This window comes from Apus apus, chromosome 8 (genome assembly GCF_020740795.1).
Source record: "Apus apus isolate bApuApu2 chromosome 8, bApuApu2.pri.cur, whole genome shotgun sequence".
NCBI classification, from domain to species: Eukaryota; Metazoa; Chordata; class Aves; order Apodiformes; family Apodidae; genus Apus; species Apus apus.
Genome location: NC_067289.1, coordinates 18066809 through 18089703, shown reverse-complemented (window position 1 = coordinate 18089703; position 22895 = coordinate 18066809). Strand labels below are relative to the sequence as shown.

The window sequence follows — 22895 nt, the reverse complement described above, 5'->3', positions numbered from 1 at the left end:
CTTAAATAAGGATTTCTCAGTATGGATTTCATTGTAAAACAGTTTTGGAGCAAGTCATAAGTTAAGTTACTTATCAACAGGTTGATCAATAAAAAAAGTCCCTTCTGTATGGCAATCTTCACCCACAGTTAAAGGAAATGCACCATTTCTGGTGTCTTCCATCACATGCTAAGTCCTGGCAACACAGCACAGCTGGGAAAGATCAGCTGCTATTTGTACTAAAATCTTACAATAAGCACTAGACATGGAGTTGCAGCAGTTCTTGGATTATTATTTTTTTCCCAAAAACAAAAACCCCCTCCTACCAATAAAGTGTATTTTATGCAGAAGACAAGTATTCAATACATCTTCCTTCTGCTTAAAGCGCATTCTAGAAAGAAGTCTTGCAAATAATACACTGAAACAATGCATGAGAAGACTTAGTCGTGGCAATTTCACTGGAGCTTTATTGCCTCTGTTGGTAATGAGAGGGATTGTAAGAAGTTACATTTGAACTTACAGAGATATGTAAATGATGGGGTTTTTTTACTAAATATAATCTCGAGATTAAGTGTTTTATATCAGGGCACTTCTAATTTTGTACATATTTAATGTATAAAAACAGGTCACAAACTGTATGTGCGCCGCCTTTTTTTTCACTTTTTGACATTTGGCAAAATTAAATTGATCCATTTAAGGGGAGATCATCAAATTGAAGACATAAGCACTTACGAATTAAAGCAATCCAAGTAAGCAACTGTCTGCATTCTTAAAAAACAAAACAAAACAAACAAACAAAAAAACCCCACACAAATATATAAAGGAAAAAAAACACGTGGCCACATCCAAGCATGTTTCAATACAAAATATTCCCTGTAACCAGGCATTTTCTCCTTAGAACAACACCCTGTTAAATCAACGTTGCTTTCAACTTCAGTCACTCATATGGAAAAACTTTTAAGATGCCATCATAAGCACAAACAACCCTTTTCTGCAACATAGTCCAAAGTTGTATTTCTTTATAATTACACAGTAATTATAAGCGTGTAGTACCAAACTGATGACAACACTATTTTGCTGAAAAGATCTGGCAATCAAAAGGAATATTCTTTAAAACGCCACTACCCAAGCTCAGACTTTTTGAGGGACAAGTCTGCATTGGGAGAAAAAGCAAGTCAGTTCTCCTCGCCAAACGCAGGATGCTTGAAATAACCTGCAAAGGTACCAAAACTCTCAGGACAGCAACAGCACACAGAGATAGAGACCTTGTAGAGCTGCTTGCTTTTTTTTTTTTCCACCCCCTCCCCACCCCAGAAGTTCAAGTCCCCACTTATATTTACACAAAACTGAGAAAGCAAATACTGAAAGCAGCAAAACACACCATTTTTCGCAGAGCCAATTCCAGCAGCTGGAGGAAGTTTGCGGTGTTTTTGTGGAACTGTGTTCTTGAAGTAAATGCAGAACTGACTTTCCTTAAAAGAGCACTGCCACAAGGAGAGCTAACCTGGTCAACTTCACTGAATACAAATAAAACATTTTTAGCAGTTTAATAGTAATTTTTTTCCTAAAATACTTTAGCATTCACATAAAACTGTTCTGCTGTTTACTGCAAGTGCCAATTATTACTCATTTCAAAAAGAATTCCACCTCACATGGGACTATTTAGAGCATGGACTTAAATCTCTATCTTTACTTGTCACTATATTTTTTTCCTGGAGCTTGGTGGGTTCCAGCTTGTTTCACTTAGTATTTATCAAATCTCTTCACAAGTAACTTCAGTGAGGAGTAAAAGAAAAGCTGCACCACAAAAGCAGCTCAAGAGCTCTTGTAATATTAAAAATAAAGAAGAGTTGCATCTGATAAAACCTGTTTTAAACGAAACAAATTATTTAGTTAAATGCAGTAAGTAGTGATGGATCAACAAAATAATTTAAGCAAACAAAGCCAGTGTAGTAGTTTCTATCTGATCTGTGCTTGTTTGGGAAAGCTTTACTCTTAATTTCTGTATTCGGCAACCACAGTGATATGTCTATCAAGGGAAACTCAGCAAAATAATTTAAAAAAAACGGGTGTCATCCATAATGACAGTACCTGTATGTTATTAAGATTTAACTAACTTCTCAGAATAATGGTTTCAAAACATAAGATTCACATCAAACTCACAAGCTTCTTGTACAACAGGGCCATTTGTTCCATCATACCTCAACCATAAAAATTCCAAAATACTGTATTGTGTAGCAAATACTTAAGACACAAATTCAGTATATTCAAGTTTTAGATTTCCACAGAAATGAAAAACCTTCCTTTGACAGACAGCCAAGCATTTCCAAACTGTACTGAAATCTGATTTCTTAGATTAATAACCTCGAGCATATTAGATGCTATCATGACACACTCAGCTTCTCTCCAGGACACTCACCAGAGGCCGACTCTGAACACAGGGGCTTCAGGTGCACAGCACTTGTGTCGTACCACGGCTGTGCTCGCACTCAGCTGATCTACAGTCAAACTCTTCAGACAGGCACCTAGATAGGCCAGTATCAACAACCTGGGGTTTTCCTGGTTATTTCCATAATCGCTTTTACCAGATACTCAAAGTCACTTAGATGATACCTGCACTTTTCCAGAAAAAAACACACAATATCAGACCCAGTACACTTAAATACATCACTCTTGCAGGAAGTGCTATCAATGCAGTCTTTGCAACTAGCCCCAAGTGTATATTTAAGGATTCTTTTAAAAACTGTTTTGATGTTGATCTGTATAATTCAGATGCCATACAACAGTTGCCTGATGATGACCAGCATTGTGCTTTATGTGAAACCAGAAACCTCAAAATAATTATAAAGCTTCTAGGGCTTATGGGAGATGAAACAAGGGTGGTCCACAAAAAAAAAAAAATAGTAATTCCATGATGAAATCCACAATGTTGGAATTTTAATGGGCAAGAGTGGTCCAGACTAGAAGAAAAGCCCAAACCACCAGTAGAAGAATGAAATACGATATGGTCCAAGATGTATCCTTAAAGGTTTGTCTCAACCCTCAGCCATATTGTGAGGATTGATCTTCAGTTCAGTCCAGCCAGCAGAAATTGACTGTGCAATTTTCCATTTCAGGTATTTGTACAGACTATGTACACTCTAGAAGGGTCCTTTAGTGCTACACTGTCGTACTTTTTGTCCCAGCAATTTGAGGGCGTGCAAATTCCACAAAGTCATCAATAAGAACTGGCCATGCACCTAGGAGAAAAAAAAAAGACCAGAACATAAGAACTCCGTTCCACAAGACATCCTTTCCAAAGCTTCAGATCTAGACAAGTTATGTAGTCTCCAGTCTTAACTGGCATAAATGCAAGCAAAAAAATTGTAATTTGATTTTCTGGCTTGAAATTTAAGAGCTGGTTGAAGATTCATCCTTCCTTTAAACCAGTTAATACATATTCCTTTCAAGCGTCCTACTTCCTTCATCTTCTTGACCAAAAAAAAGAAGTAAAATTAAAAAGCAGACAAAAATTCCAGCTTAAACCTGTCCTTGTTTTGGCAACAGAACTTGATCTCCAGGATGGCAAGAGCTGCTGGCAGCAGCACATCTAACATGCTACAGCACTTACTGCTCACAATTTGATTTTGCATTAACACGATGCTCCTCTGCTAGAATCAGCACACTCAACTGTACCTGAAAACACCAAAATGAACTCCAATAGCCAGCAGTGAAGTATAATGGCATACAGGGCAGGTATTACAGTAGATGTGCTCTTTCATATTCCTTTACAGGAGGTAGTTAAAACATGTACCTATATCTTACATATTGTGGGCAGCCGTATCCAAAAGGTCCCCAATCAAGAACCATTTTGATTGGAAATAACTTATGTTTAACAATCTCTTCATGCTGCCAGCTTCACTTTATAGCATTATTACATGTCCAATCTTCACATAAACTGAAGTAAACAAACCTAAAAAATAATTTCAGCTTAAGAAATGCAATGATCAGAGGAGTCTACGAAGAAATACAGAGGCCATGTTTAAGTTACTTAGCTAAAATGCCATGAACTGCACTGACAGAGAATCTGTAAATGGACAAATATCAAGGTTTGCCTCAATAATTAAGAATTAATATTTAAGCTCAGGCAGAAGAAAAAAATAGAATGAATTTTTAAAAGTTGCAACAGTTATTTTTTGAGGCTGCAGTAACAAAGGGGTGCTAACAACATGCATTAAAGTAGCTCTAACTGAAGTTTAGATCCCCAGTGATATTCTAATTAAGCTGTTATTAGTTAGCTGTGCCAAAGGAGATACACAGTAATAAAAATAGCATGAAACACAGAAGGTAAAGAAAATGAAAATGTTTACCTTCCTCATCATAGTTAGACATATCATCTGCTATCATTGTGCTAAAGTCTAGAAGAAGGTTCCAGGTATCCTTAGGAATTGATCTTTTATGATGTTCCTGTTCAAAGGGTTGGAAAATTTGTGTTTTAAAAAAAAAAATAATTAGAAAACCTTTATACACATTCATTTTCACTGCCTTGGGCATATTTGTATCCCCCAAACATACTTCTCTTGTACACACTATGAAGTGCAGCATCTGGGCTCTGGGTGAAAATAGTCTATTTCATCTACTGAATAGTTTATACATATTTAGCTGCCAAGGTTTGAAAATACTGCAGTCCAGTTTATGTAAAGAGTTAAACTTACCAACAAAAATTTGTTCCACAAGTCTAGAAATTTAAATCTTCCATTAAGTACTAAATTCCAGTAGGCAATGGCCATTTCTAAATCTGTAACATTAAAATATATTTCTTTTAGAGATACACATTTCAAATACATAATCTCCACAGATATCTAAAACTAAGATGAAACATAAGATTAAGCTAATGCAGATACACTCCTGGATCCTGTACAAAAGGGCAAACATTAACAGTTACACAAGTATTTTATACATTTTGCTACTATTACTTGAATATAGAAGAACTGAAAATTGTTGTCCATATTAATATCTAAAACATCCAAACCAATCACAGCCATTTCATGTCTTTTGCTATCTAACAATATTTTAGTTAAAACTCAGTTAAAAATTTTTGTCTTAAAAATGCTATTGACTTGAAAATAAAATGGTAGTATTTTGTAGCAATATCTGCTTTGCTAAAAATATATAAAAGACTATGTACATAAAACTAGCTTATTTAATTTGTTAGAGATGCTGGCTTTGTAACGTAACTTTTGTCAAGTATTCATTTCTGCAATCAGGTTTCAATTTGAAAAAAATTAAGTGCTGTACAAGCAGATGGTTGAGAGCTGGTTTGTTAGTTCCTGGTCTATTTTTGGTTGGGTTTGTGGAAGGGTTTTTTTTGTTGGTTTGGGGTTTTTGCCCCTCCCAAAGACTCCTGTTGTGTTCTTGCTTGTTTTGAATCTGTTTCTCAGAGTGACTGAGAAACCTGAACTGACAGTTCTGGAACAACAACCTACTGCCTGTCAGGCAACTGTGTGGTTGTCAGCAGTGGGTGGTGTTATATCGTGGAGGTTAGAAAAAGAGACTGGTTAGTCTAGCACGTCAGGGGGGGAAAAAAAAACATCACCTCAAGTCCCTGGTATTTGCCAAAGGCTAAACTGACATGCATTTACTGTTTATTAGTGGCATACAGTGGTAGATGGTAAAAGAAAGTTGTGTATCTGAGCTCTAAATCTCTACCTAGTGTGATTACCAGGAAACATCAAGGACCTCTGCACTAACTGTGACCTCACTGCACTCAGTATCCAGCAACCTCTACAGCCTACCGAGTTAAGTGACCTCTTTTTTTAACAAAAGCTCTTATATCTTTTGAGGTCCAACAAATCTCTTCTTCACAAATAATCCTCTTGTGAGGGCACAGAGAAGAAGCACGTCAGGAAGTAAGAGAAAAAAACCTGAGACAACCCAAGAAAACCACTCCCTTCCCACAGACTATTTAAAAAAAACAGGGAGGTGGATCTTAGAGGTGAAACCAATGGCAACCAAAACAAAGCATAAATTCTGCATTGCTGGAGGGAAAATAGATGGTGATGGGGGAGCTTACGAATTGTTTGGTGTCTTTAATATTAGAAGTTCTGCTCAAACAGGCTATTCACATTAAAATGCTTCCTGACCAAATTAAAGAATGAAATTTGCAGATGATGTTCCAGCAGCTGCAAAGGAGTGTGATTTCAGAAAAAAGTCTGAGTTTTGAGAAGCGCAGTCTAATTAAACAAAAGCCACTACTCCTCAGTAAACAAGCTATATATGCAAATAACCAATTATTAAAGGATGTACAGGCTAGGTATCTCTAACAAAAGATTCAGATACAAAAACCTGCACTCCAGCCTTCAACTAAAACTACTGCCTTTCTAACGATGAATAGACACAAGCTGATCAGTTCCTCAGGGAAACAGATTAGAAAACTAAGTTTTATTTACTTGTGATGCATTAATAGCAGGCATACAAAAAATGTAAGGTCATCAAACCACTCCGTATTTATAGTGGTTTATAAACAAACACTATAAACAAACTGCATTTTGACATGCTTATACAACTTTGAGATTATTCTTGTGGGTAAGCAAAAGCCTTTAAAAAACAGATCTCAGGATGCTACAAACCTCAAACTCATTATGTGAGTCCAAACCTGCAAAGCTCCAAAACATTATGCCTTGCGGCAAACTACCCGTTTTAGAAGAAATTTTATGAAAAGAGAACTTGAAAGTAAAGATATAATTTTTGGTTTCCATTTGAAAGTCGAAAGTCCTCATGGCTCAAATATAGAAGTCTCAAAATACATGCTCCATTCTGAATTTTATCCAGAGATGGAAAGCAAGCCATGTTTGAGATAAACAACAGCTAAAAGGTATTCTCAACTGATATGCAAATTTCTCAAGAACATGAAGACATCCACAGTAAGTACTGTGTACTATTTACATGGTAGTAAGGAATTATGCAGAAGAAATACATTTCCAGAACTGTGCTTGAACTACTGCACAATGTTCAGAAGATTAGAGACCAATATATACTACAATTAATCTGCAAGTTCCTACAAGCAGTTACTTAGACACTCCAAAATGAATTGCCTAACTAGGAGCACTTACTTTTCAGCACTGTACTTCTCCCAGTAGTCTTTTGCTTCAGGGTTTCCAGAATTATTCTGCCCTATCACAAATTCATGCCTATAACCACGTATTTATTGGCACCAAAAGGGCTGGTAAGCATCCAGATTTTAAGCTTAGTTCTACATCACTTCCAGACCCAGACTTAAAAAATCTCACACTATGAATATGCTATATGAAGGTCAGAAAAAATAAAAAAAAACAAAAACAAAAAATCCCTGCAACTATTTACATGGCAGAATTGATTCCACACTGTCATTCTGTGATCTAACTTCTGTCCTCTCACAATTCAATTACTGTCCACATTTTCCTTGTTGAAGTAGCCTAAAAAAAATAACATGACTTTCTACAGGAAATAAGAATCAGCCCATTCATTTATTTGCAGGATTCAGATCTGACTAGATGAATGCACAAGTATTTTTAAGCAGTTTAGCAGTGCTCTTCTGGCTTCTGTCAATGAAACTCACAGTTCAATTAAAAAAAACAGGATTCAGAAAGACATTAAAGAAGGAGGCAGAGTTTAAACTAAGACATGGAGCACGTCTAAGACATGGGTAGGAAGCCCAGGATATAGAAATATATTTGTACTATTCCAATTCTATTTTGCCAAGACATTTGCAAACCTTTTTGGTGTTACAGGAGACTGTACAAGTCAGTTTTACAGCTTAAATTTATCCTAACATTGAAAATTCAATTAATCTGCTCAGTGCTGCAAATTCTAAGTGGTGTAATTATACCTTTAATGTAAGACCGTAATCCATTGTGCTTACTGGGAATTGCACGCACTCAGTGAAAGAATAAACCCTCTCTCATAACATTTTGTAGTCCATACTAATAATGCAGATATTCCTATCGATTTAACACCTTAAATTGGCATCTCTCTTACACAACAGAGAGATGTACATTATCCCAAGGGTGATTATCTTTCAGACCCACTGGATCACAAGAAAATTTTCACTTCTTCACTCAGTCATTTTCCATGTTTAAGAACAAATGTTTGTGGTTAACAATACATACCTAAACCTTTCTGTCCTGGATTCTTTGCAAAGTTGAAAGTAAACTGATAAAAATCCTTAAATCTTCCTGGCTCTTTTAATTCTTGTTCCATTTTAGGAATCTGGGCCTTCAGTTTTTCTATGCTGTCACATCTGCATTTTAAAAAAGCACATTTTTATTGGTGTATCATTAATTTTGCCATAAAATATGAGTTAGACATAAAATTGATACAATTCTTGTGGAATACAACATGATTATCAGAACAAAAAGGAAGCCCTTAATTAGTATGCACCTATAGCAGCAAAGAGATGAAGTTGTTGTATTTCTTCACATTGTAATTCGCATGTAGTAGCTGACACATCAGATTTCATAATCCATAAGATTTTTAGAAAAAGGTGATAAAAACTGTTATGGTCTCACACAGCAGAGAAAACCCAGGTATGCTACACTGCAGACCAGCATCCTTGCTTTACCTACTTGAGTAGCTCTAAGGCAACTAACAAATGCTCACACAACCAAGACAAGTAGTACTCAAAGTTGCCTCCCTTTTTTTGGTCACTAAGCACCCAGCACATTTGACAGCAGGTGCATTTTTATAGAGGCAGACGAGATGCCAGACTCCAAAAAGTCTCTGAGGTCTGAAAGGACAATGTGATTGTGAATTCCTCAAAAATAGGGCTGTTCCAACTTACGGTCCAGTTTCTGACACTGGATTACACTGTCAGCGCCTAATACTTACTGCACACTTACCCTAGCTCAGTCATACCATCCATGAATTCCAGCTTTGAAAATTCACACTGTGTTGCAGCTCGGAATTTCCATGCAATGATGAGTACAGTAATGCTGGCTGGGTCAAGAGCTAGATCATCACAAAACTGCTGTATACCATCTATACCGATTTTATTTTCATCTTGAGGATCTTTGGGAGATAAAAGTAAGTATGAAAAAACCCCAGATTTTTGAAAAAAACTGATTTATTCAACATGAGCATTTAAGATAAGTAAACATTTTAAATAAGTCATTTTGGGGATCACCCCACTTTAAAAAAAATAAATAAATCAGTATTTTCAATGGTAAAACTAACAATTGAGGAAGTTGTTACAGTAAAGCCTCCCATACAATGAAGCTTATGTTATTTTCATTAAGAGACAAAAGCACCACAAACATTTGTTTTCTGTATGATATTCAGACTCATTCAATACAGAGAACAATGGTCCTTTCACACCAGCACACTTAATTATTTGTGTCTTTGGTAAGACTGCTGATCTGTGTACCATTATAAACAATTCTGCAGTGTCCATCTGCAAGCTGTACTGATACAATTCTCAAATCTGCCCATAAACTAGCCAGTAGACATTAGTTTTATGCTTTTTCTGGCATCACCAGCATGCATGAGATCGGACATAGTAACCTCCAAGAGGAAAGTGACTTTGCCCCATTACCAATTCCAAGTCAGCCTGACACACTGCTCTTTCCACAAAGGAATCAACATCTGGTCTGGAAGTGAGATGCTTACATTTCAAGTGCACTAACAAAGATCTACTAACACAAGCCAACAAAGACTTCAGGAAAATGGTATTTGGATTATGCATGCATATGAAAGCTGACAGGAAATGTAGCACTTGTTTTTAGATTATTATTTTAAGTGCTAAAACACAGAAATTTTTCTGCTGTACTGCATCCACTTTACTACTTGTGGTAGGATATCATCTGTTCAACAACAGCTATATAACAGATAAAGAGACTTTGTTTTCTGCTCTGGTTTCATCTATCTGATACTAAGCACAAGGTCACTAAAAATGAAGGTAGAATCCATTCTTGGTGTGCAAGCTTCCACTTTGTCAGGAGTGAGCCCTGAGTGATGTGCTTTCCCTAGAAGAATCACCTAAAATCCACATTAACCATTACAGTTGCTCACTGTACACACAATTCCAGTTCCAGACCCTAATCTTGTATAAAAGTACATCTATTTAGAGCACAAAGTAACAACACGTAATTCCTGTGAAGCAGAACCCTACATACATTCCCCCTTGTAACTTATATTATTAGTAATAAAAATAACAAAGCTGAAAGAGTATTTCCAAGCACAAGAGCACAGCTACCCATGATACACTGCAGTTAAGAATACACACATACAACTAGGAAATAAGCCTTAAAATTCAGGTACTCACCTTTGTATCTGTTATATAGTTGTTCTAACTTCTTTCTGTCCAATGATCCTTTAACACTCTCTCGTATATAAAGTTCAGGATTTTGGAAAAAGTTGTCTGTTGCAACATCTAACTTCCAGTCATTTTGGGACAAACAACTCACTGCTGTCTTTTCACTAGATTGCGTGAAGACCATAAACTGACGCACTTTATCCTTCTGTGATGATTTCAACTTGTTCTAGTAAAAACAGACAATACTGTGACTAGAAATGTTATACTGGACAAAAAAAAAAAAAAAAAAAAAATCACACCAGTACTGTTAGCATTTTTACATCAGTTCCTTTCATCATTTTCTCAAGCAATTAGACTTTCTCTGTTAGGGCAGTTATACACTCAAACCAACACTTACTCTTGTGCTTTTTTAAAATTTAAACATACCTTTACTCTAGGTACTTTACATTGTAACAAAACTGAGTTAAATCATCACAAAACTCATACTGGCAAAGCACTCATGGAAATAAAAAAATGGGTATTCTTATGCATATTTGGAGGGAAAGCTGAAGGGCAGAGCAAATGGATACACAGCTGCTATAAGGGGCACCTTTCTATTTAAACCAATTTCTATTTTTTAAAAAGAAAAACCTCATTTTCCTCTTAATAGAAGAATGCTGCACCTACCAAAAACAGGCAGCTGAGATACCTAAATAAAGCCCATGGCTATCAAAATATTTGATAGATTAATTGCCTCAGCAGAACAGGCTGTGTGGCAGCTCGCCATTCCTGGAGGAGGCTGCCATTCCCTCAGCCCAGCTCAACACCAGCTAGTGCAGGACCAAGCACAAGACCAGGCTGCCAGGAGCAGGATCTCTTGATGTGCCTCTTGATGGCAGCAAGGCACTATGCTGGGCCATCCATTTCGGGGAGCTGCACACAGAAATATCTCAAAGGACTTTTTTGTTGTTGTTGTTAGAGATCTTTCACTTTGAAGGTGCTCAACTCCACCTACATAATTTGCAAAACATTCCTGTGAGGAAGCATTGTCTCCATTTCACAGGTGCAGCAACTGAAGCAAAATTTAAAAAAAAAAAAAGGGTAAAATATTGCCGGAGGCAGGTGGGCGAGTGAGTAGCCAAGGTGAGAGCTCTGGAATTCCAGGCCTCCTGCCCAGACCAAGAGAAATCCCTCTCTGCTCTAGCACAAAACTGAATGGAGAAAATGCTGCCAGTAATTTATCGGCATAGAGTGATACCCAAGAATATTTTTTATGAGGACAAACACACTCAGTATTTCAAGTTACACAAAACTGACTGCTGCTTGAGAGAAAGCAATCTCACAGCTCTTGCATTAAATCCAAATTCACTTCTAAAGTGCAAAGCAAAAAGACTCCTCACGTTACAATTTGGTAAATAGGAGTTCTGACTTTTAAGTCAGCATTGAATTTCTTACATGACACAAATACTTTATTTGTTGTTTACCTTGCATTCTAACCAAAACTTTTATATCCTGTTCATTATTGTAATTTCCAAGTCTCCTTCTCAGGGAGTATGGGGGGAAAAAAGGTGCAAAAAAAAAAGTCTCTGAACGTGACAAACTATCCTCAGCTAAAGAACAAATGCTCAAGGAGCAGTATGAGATCAAGCTCTTCGTTCCTAAGGATAATTACTGTCCAATAACATTATCATTAGAAAAAAAGAACTAAGACTTCAGAACACAAATTCATCTTCTCTAAAAGTCACAATTAGTTTTCTGCTGTTTGATGACAGTGACCGCGAACACTACTACTCTTAACAGTCAGAGTTACACCTTTTAAAAATATTAAAAGCATCATATTTGGCTTAAACTGATACCAACATAATCTGTTAGATAGACCAATACCCTTTGATTTAAGGTTCCTTTGTAAAAAAATATTTCCCCCCAAACCAAAACAACCCTGTATCTACAACACGTAGCTGAAGATAGAATTTTAGCACACTGCACACAGTGATATCAGTTAGGCTATACTGCTTTTAAAGTTATAACATGTTCCTGCTTTATCTCAGTGTCTCGAGTTCAGTTTCTTACATTGGACCTTTTGCTACAAACATGTTTCTGAAACTCAGATTTTCAGAAGTTCCAGGTAAGGTCAAGACTTTGGAGCAGATCCTGCAAAGAAGCACTGCTGACAACTTCAGGACACTTCAAGTTTCACAGCAGACATTCAGCACTCAACTAGTGAGCTCAAACTCACGAAATACACTTACAAAGCCACATGGAACGACTTCCAGAAATGAAGTTTTTAAAAATACATTGTAAACTCAGGTATATGAAAATAAACCATTAAGTGAAATCCCAATTGCAGATAAAACAATCCCAAGGCTAATTTTCTGTACCAGCTTCCTCAAATCAGTTCCACAGCCAAGACTGCTGCATCACCACAGATTCTGCTGCACTAAAGGGCACAATCACACCTAAGACCTTAACTTTTCTCTTATTTTCTTTCTTTTTGACAAAGCAGGTTTCTTTAATCACTAGGTTTTTGTTTGTGTAAGTTTTTTAACATTTGCACGTAACTACACATAGCCCTTGTAACACTGAAAAAACTCCGGAGTATATGCTGTAAAACCTGCAGAGGCTTTTTTCTGCCCTACTCTTGCAAGGGTAAACTCTAAAAGCTATCACATACAACAAAATCAAGGAACAGGTTTACAAGTGTTTCACCACAGAAGACCAAGACCACAAAACCTAGTTGGTTTTGCATGTTGTCACATAAAAGGAGAATGCCAATTATTACACATAAAATTTAAACCATATATATGAACATGAGATCTTCCTGTGCTTGGGGCTCTTCAAGTGACAGTAATAATATAAAAACATTTTTAAAAGAATACTGAATTTACCAAGAGTCAAGTAGCTGATGCCACTGATTCATACAGCATTCAGTAATACATTAAGAGTAGATAAAACACATTGTTCAGCCATAATCTTTTTCTGGAGTAACTATATTTTACTGGTCAAATACAAGTCTATTTTTAGAGAAGACCTGCCAAAGCCCTTTCTTTCTATGTGATGAATGTTTCCGCAGGAGCTCGCCAATGTGGACAAGACACTCCACATCCTAAGTGACTGGACAACTCTTTGAAGGTCTACTACAGGACAGCAAGAGATGAAATTACTGCTGAGGTTTTATTATTCTATTATAGCTCTTCTTTCATCACATTAAAAACCCACACTCCAAGCAGGAACAGGTTCCAAGCCTTCTGCACTCTTAAGGGCTATTTCTAGAAGCTGAGCTCTAACAGACTATTATTGTTTTAAGTGTGCAATACAGAAGCCAGAGCACCTTATAACCTCTAATCCTGCAGTCATCAGGCAACAAATACTTTATACTGCAATTGTATGTGCTGTAATGCAATGGAATCCATTTAAAATATCACTAGGTAAAAGGGAAGACAATTTTATTTTTCTTGATAAAATACAAAAGTGAAAATCAATGGAAAACAAATGCAGCAAATATTCTAGTAAGTCTTATCCCTTGGGGTAAAAGGAAAAATTCAGATCTGCAAGCCTTTGATCAAGTTTGTATGGTAACCAAGCTACCTTTTACAATAAGGATGTTGTAAGAGACAGAAGATGAACTTACTTTTATAACACAGGGTAACTTCTCTAACTGAAAAGCTACATTGTGTAGATTTTTAAAAATGTAATATTATATCTTTCCAATGAACATGTGATGATATATTAATTTTTAAATGAAAATTTGCCCCTCCAAATTTGATAATTCTAACTCATAATAACCCATCCTTGACAGTGATGAGTATGAGATACTTCAGTGAAAGATTAAGCATGAAAACATTTGTGCTTTTCCCCAAAAAGTTTGTTTTTCCCCAGTCTCAGACTGCAGCTCCTGCCTTGTAGGGGAGTAAACTTTCTCAGTGTAGAGGGGGGAAAAAAAGAATGCTAGAACTGATCTGTCAACTCTGACTACACAATTCTTTCTCCTTATCTTCTTCACTCAATTTTTAGTCACCTCAGATTCAAAGACCAGGTTTGTACACTGGTCACCAACACCTTCTGGATACCTGATAGCTTTATGAGGGCTCTACTCTCCTGGGTGATGTCCAAGGGAAACAGACATAACCTTCATCTCTCACTGCCTGGACTAGAGAGCTGATGATTCCTATGAAAAATTATTGGACTTGGCTCCTAGGTTATAGGCAGTTGCCAGCCAGACAAGCAGTGTACCACCAGTTTGAGGTATCCCTGCTGGAAATTCCTTATGGTCCCCAAAGAAGCCATTAACACACTCATTAATGAGTAACTGCTTTTCACCTTTCCCTTTCCAGCCACTGCTTAAGAGATGATCTGATTCCTGCTAATTAAAGGAATCCGAAAGATGTGACATCTCTGCTTTTGTTTCAGTTAGGACTGTTAAGTTTTCATGCATGTGACATGTAAAGGTCTTTTCTAAAATAGTACCAACCTGCACAAAGTCTAGGCTTGTATGCTCTAGCAAGAGTTCAGGCTGTGGGAAGCATCTCTGCACTTTCAAAGGACCCCGGTGACATCAGCTCAAGTACAGAAGACCAGGCTTGTGCATATAATAACCCTACAGGTCATGACTGACAGTTCTGTCGTGTCTTTATGCAAGACTAATGGTCAAGAGAACATTGCTCCCTTACAGTGTCTGAATCATTCCACATTGGGCTGCATCCATTAAAGGAACATACAAGTCACCTGCAAATAATCTGGTTTACTGCTTTTATTCAACAAATATGTGGCTAAAGCTTAAAAGGCAAAATCATTAGTATTTTTCTTTGATAAGGAAAAGTTAATCACAAAACAAGAAATCTGTGAATACACTGAATTACATTTTAATCCACCAACTGTGATGTCATACATATATAATACCAAAAAAACCATAAAATTCAAGTTAAAGGCAACAACAATTGAAGTAAATAGCCATAGTTTCTGCATAATCTAAACAAGCAAATATGCCCTTCAAGTACATTTTATTTTCTACAGCAGTTTCTTGGAAAAAGGACAAATATCGTACAATTGCCACGACATTTTTAAGCTGCTTCTTCAAACTGATGTGAAATCCATTTGCCTGCAGTGGAACAGAACAAACCTTAAAAATTCACAAGGTCTGTTGAGACATAAAAACCAAGGAAAAAAAAAAATAAAATCACAAGCAACGTAAAATCAAAGTTGCTTTTTACACCCTCTAATGTTCTTAATGTTGTTTCAGTGTATAAAATCATTTTGGTACTTGCATAGAGGCAGCAAGTCTTTCATATAAATCAATATATAGCTATTCAGAAAAATGCAGTAGTTGTAATGGTATTTTAAGGTAATTCATGTTAACCTGAGAGGTGAAAGAAACACCAAAAAGCAGGGCTTTTTCAATTAAAAAAAAAAAAATAAAGCTGTCAGGTTTTTTAGCATTCTTAACTCTGGTCCAGGGCACAAGCTCTATTCAGCCATTAGAAGCTGGATTCATACCTTGTATTTGCATTGGCACCATAAAACATGAGTAAAATATCAAAAGATACATAGTAAATTTCACACCTTGTTCTCCAAGTCGTTCATATTCCTGAGTAATTTTTTCATGGCTGTAGTTAAAAGTGATTTTACAGTGAAAGTTCAAAGGGTTCTCTGGTAAGCTGGGAAAGGAAACAAGATCATGCACCATCTTGTCGAGTACTCAGGCTACTCCATTCTAAGCATAATGCCAAGAATTTACAAGTTTTACTATGGGAGAACCAAAACCAAAACCTTTTAATATCAACAAAATACTACAGACATGAATATGCACCATACAAAATAACCCCGTAGAATAGCTTGTTGAGTTAAACACTACATAACAATGTCATGAGGTACAATGACATTACAAGAGACAGCGTCAGACATGAAATTCTTGTAATACTAAATTTTTACAACTTCCTGTCACCTGAGGTTTGCAATAAGAAATTATGTATTTATAAGCATAGAAATATTCTTCAGAGAACATAAACTGAGTAATATAATACATAATATAAATAGAGGTAAGGTGAACATTTGGCTCTGGATAAAGATATGGAGGCTTGCACACTTGCCTTGATTATCACACACAATCCTAAACTCATTAGATCATTCAGAATAGTACAGGTAGTAGCTCTGCTCCTCAGAGAAGATGGTTTAGAGCATAATGGACCAGCTTGCTGCTCTCTCTTTGATTTGCAGGCCCATTACTTGTCCTCGTGACGGGATGAAGCAGTCGCAAACCGACAGATATGGTGACGGAGACCACTTCTACTGGCGCTACTCAGCTCAAATGCAAATGTGGGTAAGAGAGGCAGACTGCTATGAATAATCCAAGGAACACTGCCAGGGTGGTGTACCTGAGCACTGGACAGAAAACACTTTTCAAGTTACCTAAATGGCTACAGTGAGCCTAACAGGCTGCTATAATGGTCTCCCTTCCAGATATTGGAACAAAGTTCGAAGCCAGGAAACTTGTGTCCTGCAAGCACTGGTGAGACCAAGTCAGAGCCAGAAGTGCTCTAACTGCCTGTACTGCATTGGCCAGCAGGAGCCAGTGCCCAGCTGCAGGAGCCTCTGCCACAGCATTTGCTGTGCTGGACAAGTAACCCAGCCCCAAGAACCTGCTATAGCGACCAGAAGGACTAGCCAGAGCAGTAGTGCATAGAGGCAGAAAAATAGGACATCGAATCTCATGTTTCTGGATGGACATCTTCAGATGTCTGAAGATGTCTCCTCCTCTAACTGTACAGCGGATTTTGACATACCACAAGCATGGGTACAGAAACCTACACCTCTCTGCTAGAAACAATTCATACCTGTATTTACTGCTTATAAAAGCTGCAGCCTGTCATTTAGTCCCACTTCAGTGTCTATGTCATCCTTTCACCTGGGTGTTGAGAGTCAACAAGCACAACCTAGAAAACAGCTGTTGCATAGTGCCTAACAACTATGCTTGGGGCCATGGCTAGAGCATTCAGGTACTTCCTCCAGTCTGATAAATACAAATCTATCAGTACAGTATCATTCCACAGAATGTATCTGCTAGTTCTTCGGTTAGGTACTTCCAAGAAGACTAAGCAGACAGGATTCTGCTGTTCCTCACAAAAAGCTATTCTTAGAATAATGTGCCTCACTATTTCTCTTATATTGCCACTTACTTACTCACTTACTGTTCAATTTAAATTTCTAACCCCATAGCCAGCGAATAAGTACAGGACATCAACTGTGTACTTTGCATACCCACACTGGATATACTGTGAGGCAGATCTAGGTGATTTTTATGGAAAAAAAGTCTTTGTAAAAGTTGTGTAATACTACTGTGCTGAGACAGTCACAGAACTCCAGAATTACAAGATACCTCTACAGCATCAACTTTACCCAGACTTTAGTTTTAAACCCCTATTAAAAGATCTCAAGTGAAGATCTACATCAAACTATTCAATTAAAAACTATAATGGTAACACAGTGACAAGTTTATTTGAGGTCTGCATACTGTACCACTAATTTAACTTCTGGCCGACTGAATTTTCATGCCAACATAACTCTATCCGTTAAAGGTGACATTTTAATTTTTTTAATACACTTTTAACACTGCTTGCCAGAGTAATATTAACTGCAGGTATAGCTTTACACTACTAAGTGTACACCAGTAGATCTCAGACTCCTTTCTACACCATTCCTAAGACAATATAGCTGCTATAGAAAAGCACTACTTTAAACAGTACAGGTACAGCTAAAGCTGTGTAACTTTTTTTAAACAGAGAAAGCCTAGAAGTGTGACTATAAATATGTTCCCTTTGGGTGCATAAGACACTGTGTAAGAGACCAATAAGGGCCCTTATTCAAAGCTAAAGAATGTCTTTTTCTTTTGTTTAGGCAAACAAAAATAGCAAATTTTGTTCCAACCGCTGTGGTTTCCCTCTAGAAGAGGGAAGAGAGGAAGTCAGTTGATTTGAGAGTCCACAGTAAATTGTCCACTATAAGGAAAAACATAGTACGGAGAAAATAGTGTCGATAGTTCTGCCTTCACACATGAAGCCTTAACAAAACCACAAAACGATTATGCAGAAATTCCCCAACATAATCCCAGTTCAAGAAGGATCAATACACCCAGGTTTCCCAGAGAACTGACAGTGCTTAATGGGCCCCGAGCTGCCTGAAATACTGCGAAAAACTCCAAGTAGCCCCCTGGTTCCTGGCACCCCCCTGCGCTCTCTCCCGCCGCTGCTGCTCACCACCCCTCACAGGGCACAGACCAAGGTGCCCCTGTCCCGTACAAAGGTGCCTGAACCCTCCTACGAACTTCAAGCGAGCACCTATCTCGTTGTGAGCAGCTCTGACAGGGCCCCGCAGGTCGAAGGCCTCGCCGGGATCCCGGCGCCCCCCACCTAGGCCCCGGCGCTCGCCCCTGCCCAGGAGCAGCCTCCTGCCCGCCCGCCCCGCGGCCCCAGTACACCGCACCGCCCTTCCCGGGCCCCACACGCCCTCTCCGCCCGCCCTGCTTGGTAGGAGGGCCGAGGAGCCCAGGGTCTCCAGGCCATCACGCTCCGGCTGCGGGGCCCCCGGGACCGGCCCCTTCGCCGCTCCCGTCGAGCCGCTCCCGGACACCCCAGCCCGCCGCGACTAGGCCCCAGCTGCCCCCGCGGCGCCGCCGCGGCCGGCCAGCCCCGAGGCGCCGGGCCGGGCCGAAGGGCGACCCAGGAGGGCACTCACCATGTTGAGGGCTGCGCAGGCCTCTTCCCTCCCGGTTCAGGCGGAGACTGAGGGTGGCGACGGCAACGGCTTCCTTCGGCGGCGGCGGCAGCTCCCGGCTCCTCACGGGCCCTTCCGCCGCCTCCCGCTCATGCGCAGTGCGGCGCATCCCCGGAGCGGGCGGGAGCCCTCACCGGGGGCGGCTCGGCAGCCTCCCCTGCCGCGGGGGGTGGCCTCGTCCCGCTCCCGGCGCCGTCCGGCTGTGCGGGGAGCGGCGGGCACCGGCCGGGCCCGCAGGGTGGCGGTTGGGGCTGCGGCGCCGATGTCGGTCGTTGCACGGAGCTGGGGGGGGGGGGCTGCGCTGCAGGGGCCCCGGGCCGCAGCAGGAAGGGGAGGCGGGGGAAGGGCCCCGTCCCGGCTCCCCTCTCGTTCCTGCGGGGTCGGGAACGGGGTTGGCTCCCGAGCAGCGGCGGGGTCGGGGCGGTTGTCGGGGGCCCAGGTGCGATGGGGTCCCGCCGACCGCCCGGCTCCTTCGCAGCCCTCCCGCTCTTTACCCCCGGGGACCCGCAGTCATCCCGCGACCGCTTTTGTGTCGCGAAAACTCCTTGTGGTTTTTTGGGGTGTTTTTTTTCCTCCATACGCCAAAATGAAAATGTTTCGCGAGGGCTCGGTGTGAACGCGTCGCAGCCTGCTCCTGCCGGGCCGTGCTCGCCGTGCGGAGGGCAGGCAGATGCGCACCCCGAGGCAGCTCTCGCTCTAAACGCATGAACTTAAGAAGAGGTGAGACGGGAGAAGCCCGCGGGCTGCTTGGGATGGATTTGCGAAGGAGGCAGAACGCATTTGCTGAACAGCCACCGAGACCTGGGGAAGGTGAAGTCTCAGGGCCGCAGCTTTAGAGGAGTTTTCTCATGGGACCCCTTCCACACTGCGGTAGCAGAGATCAGCTAGAAAAAGAGGTTGCTAGGGTTAAATCACAGCTTGTACCAGTATCCCAGACAGTTGTTTTTCCCCAGGAAAGCTTTCTCTATCTATTGCAGACTTTTGGCAGCGAGAAGACCAGGGGAAGGAGACTGGTTGCTGATAAAGCTCACTCACGGTGGTGTGAAGCTGCTGCTAGTTTTGAAGGACAAAGGTTTGAGATTTGATTCTTGTTCTCTGGTCTGCTGAACTGGGAGCAATTGAAGTAAGCTGCTGTGTTTATGTTACATGACTGGTACAATTGCACACAGCACAAAGAAATTAAGACTTGAGCCATTCTTCGTGGTGGATTGGATGTTCAAATGTTTTATGTGTGCTTTTATAGAAAAGGGTTTGAATCACTTCTCATTTAACTGAAAATCATCTCTAAGCTTATATGGAGTGTGGAGAGTTCAAGTAGTATTTGGAGAGGACAATCAGGTCTGCCCTGTGAAGCATCTAATTGTGCTGGTGGTTCTGAGACAGTAAAATTAAGGGCGTCTTAAGTTTATGGAACTGTGTGAATTCAGCTATCCCAAGACATTAGTTGCCTGGATACTGTGAATCTTTCTGAAAAGCATGAATTTAAAATTGAGGATAGCTGCAAAGTGGCCAGTGTGAGCAGCCATGAACATTGCCTGGGCCACGTGAACCAGGGCAGGGGAGACAAAGCCAAACCAGAAAATGCTGTTTCCTTGAGTTAGTTAATTGCCATCACTATAACATGCTGCGACAGCCCTCCTGCAAGCTGAAGACACAAATTAGACCTTCTTGAGAATTATTGCAACATGTAACAATAATCTCAGAGATTAATTGATTGCAGTAGATTCCTCAGGGCAGAGGCAGGATTTTTTAGTGGCTTGGTTTTCCCTGGGGTCTGTGATTATTGCTGTTTTTCTGTGTTGCAGGATCTGGGGGGGGATTGACTGTGATTAGGGGAGTGTTGTGTTTAGTTTTATCTACTTAACAAGTTGTACATAAGATTCTTTTAAACAAGTATTTATCTGCTTGATTCTTTTGTTCACTGAATAACATACTAGACATAAATCAGTTTTAACCTCTTCTTGGTTAGGTCCTAATTAAAAAGGTACTGAAATCAGCATGGTCTTTTGTTTTTAAATTAGTTTAATATAAAACTCATAATAAATTAAGGCCCGATGTTACAAATACTTAAGAGCACAAGGAACTTCACATTCAAGAGTGTTCATGAGCTTACTAAGGTAGTACTTACATCAGTAGACTCACAGGTATTTTCTAGAAGACCTGATTTTATGCATTTTAATTATAATTAAAAACATTCCTTGAAAAATTCACCTTTGCTACAACTTTTAGTTGTCTGCCTGAGTTACAAATTAGCAATTTTTAAAGTAGCTGCAGGTCTGGTGGAAGTTTTTCTCAGTACTTCCATGTTCAGAAATTGTTCTGGCTGTTCAATCTTTTTTCCTGGGAATCAGGACATTTGGACTTTGCTTCCAGCTTTGACTGACTTATGATTTGATCTCTCCACCTTACTAATTTCCTCTACATTATGAACTCCCATCTTGTAATGTATGGAAAATCATCCTTAACTGCTTTGCTGAGGCTTCTTAGCAGGGCAGATAAAAAATAGATGATTCCATGAAATCCAAGTGAAATATAATTAAATATAAAATGCAGATTAATGCTAGTCCCAGTGTGCATACCCATTTTGTGGTTTGGGCTTTTTTGTCAATTTAAGTTCAGTTGTAAGGTGCAACCGTAGATGAGAAAAGCAGAGAAGTGCCTTCCCACTGCCATTTGAGTCTAGACTGATCTTAGGGAGAGCTACATTATGTTCTTCTGTCTTGACTTCCAGGGTGTTGCCATGGGTATGTCTGAATTGCAGAATCTAAGGCAAGCCAGCCTACCCCAAGCTCCTGGCTACCATGAGCCTGAGCCAGTTTGATTAGACTGGGTTACCTTCCCCTGACGTGGCACCCTGCAACAGGCACATCCTGCACAGCACACACTTCAGGACAGTTGGATTGCCCCAGTTCCACCCGTGTCCAGATGCTGGCTGGCTGTACATCTGCAGATGTAGATCTGCAGTTCAGTGATGCAAGCTGTCTGAATCTCAACATTTTTGAGCAAAACCACAAGAGGCACCATGAGGCTGCCAAAAGGTGTATTTGTACATGCACAGAGTAAGTTTCTAAATTAGGGTTGTTACCTGGCAACTTTTGTCCAAGGCCACCCAGGATGGCACACAGGTCAGACCAGTGAGAAACAGCTCTGCTATTTGTAAACATGACACATGCATTCAGTGATACAGCCTAGAAGGAAATACTATTCATTGTGCAATCTGCATGCAGCATAATCACTGTGACCACAGTAACACGATGGCTTAATTTATGGTAATACTGACACGCTTGTTTTGTTGTGTGAGCCAATGATGGGTTTTTTTTATCTCATGTGAATCCAGGAGAACCAGTCAGTGATTTTTTTTTTAAATCCAAGTGTGTCAAATGCATAGTTTTAAATATAACAGTGATCTATTTTACACTGACTTGAGCTCTCTACTTGAGCAGACAGAGAAGCAAGTCTCACATTGGGTCAATGCAGAATCCATTAAGTGTGAACCCCTTGCTGCAAACTTCCAGAGTACCTTCTGATGAACAGGCCCAAATCTCCATGAAGAATAACAATAACCTGGAACAGCTTGACTGAGAAACTTGTTTTGTCAGCTACTTTATAGTCTAGAACGTAAACCCACCAATTTGTCTTACACTGATGGAATAGCCATAAAGTTGATTACAACAAACAGCCCTTTGCCTGCAAACCCTTACCACGTGTTTAACTAAGAGAACAAAGTCCCATGACCTATCCTGCACAAGAAGACACAAAGCCACTCTAAGGGCAGAGAGCTCTTAACATCCACAGGTACAGACCCAATGGTCCACTCCTGCCCCTCCTTCAACTGATATGGTTGGATGTCCATACCAACCTGTATTTTTTCTGTATCGAAAGAAGCACAGAGGACGTAAACAGTTTG

At 39.8% G+C, this 22895-nt stretch overlaps 1 protein-coding gene across 1 annotated transcript; it reads right to left on the bottom strand.

The window, feature by feature from the left end:
* Positions 1-423: 423 nt before the first annotated feature.
* Positions 424-19070, bottom strand: DCUN1D1 (defective in cullin neddylation 1 domain containing 1). Its single transcript, XM_051626430.1, has 7 exons — positions 18950-19070; positions 10256-10472; positions 8835-9003; positions 8106-8236; positions 4674-4756; positions 4329-4425; positions 424-3218 (listed from the first exon to the last, which is right to left on the bottom strand). Exons 1-7 carry the CDS (start codon positions 18950-18952, stop codon positions 3139-3141), a joined length of 780 nt encoding a protein of 259 aa, XP_051482390.1. The 5' UTR covers positions 18953-19070; the 3' UTR covers positions 424-3138.
* Between the last annotated feature and the right edge of the window lie 3825 nt (positions 19071-22895).

Coding starts and splice junctions, on each gene's coding strand:
- DCUN1D1 (XM_051626430.1), bottom strand. Junction 4,426..4,673: donor TGTGGAACAAATTTTTGTTG/GTAAGTTTAACT, acceptor CCCTTTGAACAG/GAACATCATAAAAGATCAAT. Junction 3,219..4,328: donor GTCTAACTATGATGAGGAAG/GTAAACATTTTC, acceptor TTTTTCTCCTAG/GTGCATGGCCAGTTCTTATT.